The following is a 5587-nucleotide window of genomic DNA, read 5'->3' as shown; positions in this document are numbered from 1 at the left end:
TATATATATATAGCCTTTAAAAACATCACTGTCAGAATGTATACTAGATGTTGTGATTTGGAGCTTATAAAAGTTATATTTTCAATATTTGAATTGAGAAAAAGTTTTTGAGACAGAGTCTCATTCTGTTGCCCAGGCTGGGGTGCAGCAGTATGACTGCAGCTCACTGCAGCCCCGACCCTCTGGGCTCAAGCAATCTTCCCACTTCAGCCCCGCTATGAGTAGCTGGGATCACAGTTGTGCACCACCGCAGCTGGCAAAGTTTTTAAACATTTTTTGTGAAGATGGGGTTTAACTATGCTGCCCAGGCTGGTCTTGAATTCCTGGCCTCAAGTGACCTCCCGCCTTGGCCTCCCAAAATGCTGGGATTACAGGTGTGAGCCAACAGCTGAGAAATGTTAAGTGTTTACAAAATAAACACTGTAAAAATTATAAAACCCCAACGATTGCAAATTCTAGAGAAATTTAAAACTAGAACAGAAATTTAGGGGGCTAGAAAGAGCAGCCAATGGCATAAGTCTTTACAACTGAAAAAATAAATCATTCTGAAAATACTGCATTTGCTCTCAGAGCGGCCTTTTGAGGTAGGTAACCTTGTTTACTGACGGGGAGCAAGGCAGTGTTCTTTAGCAAAACTCAGGATGGGTAGCCTGCAAGCCAACAGTGTAGATGCCGGCCACTGTGTCACTTCTTGGGACAGGGCTTAGGGACGTGACTTAGGCACACACATTTTGGGGTTGGAGGGAGCAGCAGCGCTGTACTGCTGCACGACAGACACCCTGTGAAGGCAACACTGGGATCCAGCTCAGTATAAGCATTATTTTCAAACTGTGCAAGCCAGGGCACAGAAAAAGTAGTGGTCCTCAACCTCGGGGAACACAGAATCACCTGTGGAGCTTTAAAAAGGTTTTGATGTATCCGAGTCATGGCACCAAAAAGGAAAAAAAAAAAAAAGAAAAAGAAAAAAAAAAGGTTCTGATGCCTGGGACCTAGTTCCCACGTTCTGACTGCACTGATCTGAGGTGTGGCTCTTCAAGTAACGGATGAGCAGTCAAGCGTGAGAACCACTGGCACAGAATGTTTATATTCCAAATATATTTTACTTCCTAATGTATTGCTACTGACAAGACGTAGTTTTCTGGACTCAAAGAGTGTTAGGCTCATACTTACTGGCAATAAATTAAGGTAGGTAAAAGTAAGTGCTGAACCTGAAATGAAGGAAAGAGCAATTAGATATGAAACGCATCTTAAGACCAGCCTGCAAATTGTAAACTAGTTTACAAAGCAGACCATAAAGTGAGGAGTAATTCGAGCTTGTAGAAATCCATGGTTTCCACCAGATACAGGAATTCCGGACGTAGAATTATCTTCCTATTTGCAGGATTTCTTTCGAGACCGCTAAGCAGGTACGTGTCCCTTCCTGGATCCCATGCTTCTTGGGGCAGGAAATTTCTTTTGGTCCATCGCTTTCGTCGTGAAATAGAGAACTAATTTTCCCTTCATGTTATAAGGCACTATATTTATGATTTCGTTAACTGAAGAAAAAGCCCAAGATAAACTATCTTAAATAAGTATTTTTAAAAGTCCAGTGGCTGAATTCGGTGTTTGATCTGATACCCTTCTGGATTCGCTGACAATGAAGCATGAGAGAATAACTTCCAAGCCTTGGTATAGTCAAAAAAGTACCGTCACCAACCTACATCTAACACTGGATTTTTAAATGACAAAACAGCCTGAGAAAAGACCAAGAACAGCTAATTCGAAGAAAAGCCATTTTTCTTTACTCAGCCGAACCTAAGACCACAGTTACTTCGAGAGTAACTTAACCGTCTCACATCCTGTCACCAGTTCAATGACAAAATCTCCAGAGCACGTTCCGAGTCCAGCACAAGACGCTGACATTCAAGAGCTCTCGAAGCTGCTGTCGCCTCCGGTGCCAGCAGCCGCTCCCAGCTTAGACTCGCAGGCGGTCGCCGAAGGGCCTTCGCCGCGGGGTCCCGGCACCCGCGTGCAGTCCTGGGCTCCGCCGGCGCTAGCTCCACGTCTTTCCCACGAGGCGCGGGCGCGAAGTCCTCACACGGGCAGAGCCTTGGAGAGGCCGGCGCCGCGGCCCAGGCGACCCAGCGCGAGGCGCAACGCCGTGCCGCCGCCCCAGGGCAGCAGCCCGACCAGCGCCGCCAGCAGCGCGGCCACCTGCGCGCCCGCGCCCAGCACCGTGAGCAGCGTGCTCCGCAGGCTCAGCGCGGCAAACAGCGTGGCGCCCAGCGCGGCCCCGTAGAGCAGCGCGGGCCGCGACGGCGCCTCTTCGCAGCGCAGCAGGCGCCCACATGCCGCGCCGCCCCGCAGCAGCGCGCCTCCCGCCAGCGCCAGCGCCGAGCCCAGCGACCAGAGCAGCGCGAACTTGCGCGCGCGCAGCAGCAGCACTGGCACGTAGAGCGCGGCCAGGCCGAAGCAGAGTGCCGCCATCAGTAGGCACCCGCCGCCCGCCGCCAGTCGCTGCCCGCGCGTCACGCTCGGCAGACACACCGGGCCCGCAGCTGCCGACTCCGCCGAGCTCCGCGACCACGTCCAGCTCAGGCCCACGCGGCCCAGCCACGCCCCCGCCGGTCCGTCTCCGGGCTCCTCCGCCTTCCCCGCGGCGAGCAGCGGCTCCGCGGCCGCCTGGCCGCCCGCTTTCCCCTGCGCCAGGTACTCCTGCAGCTGGCGGTGAAGGTCCGCCATCTTGGACAAGGCGGTGGCTGGTGGAAAAAGCTGACGCTCATTTCCGGCCCTCCCCTGCCGCGGACGGAAGCGGCTCGGCCTTCGGGCGGCAATTGGTCGGCCGCGGCGAAAGGGGCGGGATTCGGAGCGCTAGCGGAAGTGGGTGCTTCCTCCGCGGACCTCTGCGGTGTCGCGGATTACCACGGGCGTGGGTGCTGCTAGTCCGCCTTCAATCGCCCTCCCATTGCCTGACCCTCTTCTTTGTCCCAAGTAGGAGTCCTTACGGTCTGGCTAAGTCCTGCCAGCACTAAGTTAGTTGGAAGGCCAGGGTGAGTGTGGCTCTAAGGGGGCACAAGAGGGTCCCTTCTGCTGATGGAAATGCCCTACTGTCTGACCGCGTCTACCATGGCGGTGATGTCGTGCTAGTTTTGCAACATGGAGGAATCGGGTAAAGGGTACCCAGGATCTCTCATGTTTCTCGCAACTGAACACAAACTTACAGTGATCTCAAAATAAAAATTTAATTTTTAAAAAAGTTCACACCTGTGTGACTCAGGTGGTTTATTTTTGGGGAACGTCGCGTCCTGATTTGTCACTTCACTTGTAGTAATAGTGACCATCCTGATCACTTACCGTGGGGTTGATAAAGGAAAGGTTGACCTCCACCATGCTCAGCCTGCTTCTCTATTCGGTTCTCAGTTTCGGCCACAGGCCTGGCAACATCCTTGACTCCTTTGCGCCCCGTGTGCAAGACTCGGTGCTGCTGTCCTGTTCGGTGTCACTCTTGTGCTCTGGACAGCGCCACGCCCAAGTTTCCAGACTCATCGTCAGGTCACTCAGAAAAGCGCCTCCGCCCCGCGCAGGTCAATCCTGATCTATTCTCAGGCCACGTCTACGTGCCCTGCTCTTTCTCAGAGCCTCCTAGCGGGGTCTGCCTGAGATTCCTTTCACAGGTTACATTCCTCCAGGCTTACCTGGGCTTCTCGCTCCAGCTGCCTTCACAGCGCCCCTCACCACCTTGGCTTCCTCTGGGTGGCCCTGAGTCCTTTGTCTTCTACCCTAGGTGGATGTAATGTTAATGGTTTCCTGTGGTTTGGCTTCTCAGCCTTTCCATCCCCTGTATAACTAATCTCCGCCACTAAATTCCTTTTAAAGTTCTCTGTTTTCTTGGTTTAATCCTGACAGATATAATTCGTTTTCAAAATACATTCTGATTTGTTACCTCACTTGATAATAACAGTGACCGTCCTGATCACTTAGCATGGGCTAAACCATGGATGGCTATGATCAAAACAAATACACCAGAAAGTTACAAGTGCTGTCTAGAATGTGGAGGAGTTGGAAGCCTTGTGCACTGTTGGTGGGAATGTAAAATGCTACAGCCGCTGTGGAAAACAGTATGGAAGTTCCTGAAAATAAATAAATAAATAAATAAATGTATATATATGCACACACAGACAAATACATAACGCACATACATATATGTGTGTATGTGTATATATAATTACAATCTGATCCAGCAATTCCACTCTGGGTATATACCCCAAAGAATTGAAAGCAGGGTCTCAGAGATTTGTACACCTCTTCACAGCAACGCTATTCACGTTAGTCAAGAGGTGGAAGCAACCCAAGTATCCATCAGCAGATAAATAAAATGTGATATATGCATACGATGGACTATCATTCAGCCTTAAAAAGGAAGGAAATTCTAACACATGCTATAACATGGGTGAACCTTGAGGACACTATGCTCAGTGAAATAGGTCCGCCACAGAAAGAACCAATACTGCATGGCTCCACTTCTGTGAGGTACTTACAGTCAAATACACAGAGCTAGAAAGTGAACTGGGGACATGAATGCCCATCAGTGATGTTACCTAATCTTTTGTGCAGCTACGATATCGAAAAGGCAGGACTGTGCTGCTCATTTTGTAGGTGAGGGAAACAAATACCAAGAAGTAAAGTAACCTACCCAAGGTCACCTACAAAATTGACGATAGGGCAGGGTTAGGTTGCGATTTCTGGTTTCTAGCCTTGTGGGCTTCCCATTGCAGAAAGAGGCCTTCACTGGGAGTCCCTCTGCGTGAGCACTGGATGTGCTTTCTGCTCTGGTTTGGTTGTGGAAAGATCATAACAAAACCCTCCCTCCCCCAGCACTGCAGCAAAACTCACCCTCACAATCATCACTTGCTTCCCTGTCTCCCTTGAGGCCCTTCAACCAGGTCTTCACTTCACCGTGACGGAAAATCGTTCATCACAAAATCGCCAGACGCTGTTGCCAAGTCTGGTGAGTTTCAGCCCTCAGCCCCAGCTTGGCTGTCCCTCCTCCTCAGTCCTTAGCGTGGCCGTGCCTGGGGCATCTCCTCTTTTCTCTTGGCATCCTCTCCCCAGCCCATGTTGTTAAAACCATCCATGTGCAGAGCCTCCCCAACTTCTCCACCAGGCATCTAACAGGCGCCCAGGAGGTGATATGCAGAACCAAACACTTCACTCCTGACTTCCCCTCCTCATCCCCCAAAACCTGTAGCTACCCCCTCCTTCCCCACCTCAGTAAGTCGAATCCCATCAGCAAGTCCCACCAGCTCTACCTTGGAAACAGATCCAGCACTAGCCCATTCTCTCCACCACTAACCCCACATCTGGGCACCCGCCTTCATCTCACCACGGTGCCCTGCTTTTTTGGGGGGTTTTTCTTTCTGAGATGGAGTTTCATTCTTGTTGCCCAGGCAGGAGTACAGAGGTGCGATCTCAGCTCACTGCAACCTCTGCCTCTCAGGTTCAAGTGATTCTCCTGCCTCAGCCTCCCAAGTAGCTGGGATTACAGGCATGCGCACCCTGCTAATTTTTGTATTTTTACAAAAATTACTAAACGTCGCCATGTTGGTCA

At 51.0% G+C, this 5587-nt stretch overlaps 1 protein-coding gene across 1 annotated transcript; it reads right to left on the bottom strand.

The window, feature by feature from the left end:
- Window positions 1-392: 392 nt before the first annotated feature.
- On the bottom strand, window positions 393-2761 carry SFT2D3 (SFT2 domain containing 3). Its single transcript, XM_017548442.2, has one exon. It carries the CDS (start codon window positions 2719-2721, stop codon window positions 2074-2076), a length of 648 nt encoding a protein of 215 aa, XP_017403931.1. The 5' UTR covers window positions 2722-2761; the 3' UTR covers window positions 393-2073.
- Between the last annotated feature and the right edge of the window lie 2826 nt (window positions 2762-5587).

The sequence above is a fragment of the Cebus imitator genome, unplaced genomic scaffold (assembly GCF_001604975.1).
Source record: "Cebus imitator isolate Cc_AM_T3 unplaced genomic scaffold, Cebus_imitator-1.0 Scaffold207, whole genome shotgun sequence".
In the NCBI taxonomy this organism is placed as follows: domain Eukaryota; kingdom Metazoa; phylum Chordata; class Mammalia; order Primates; family Cebidae; genus Cebus; species Cebus imitator.
This window is presented reverse-complemented; position numbering and strand designations above follow the sequence as displayed.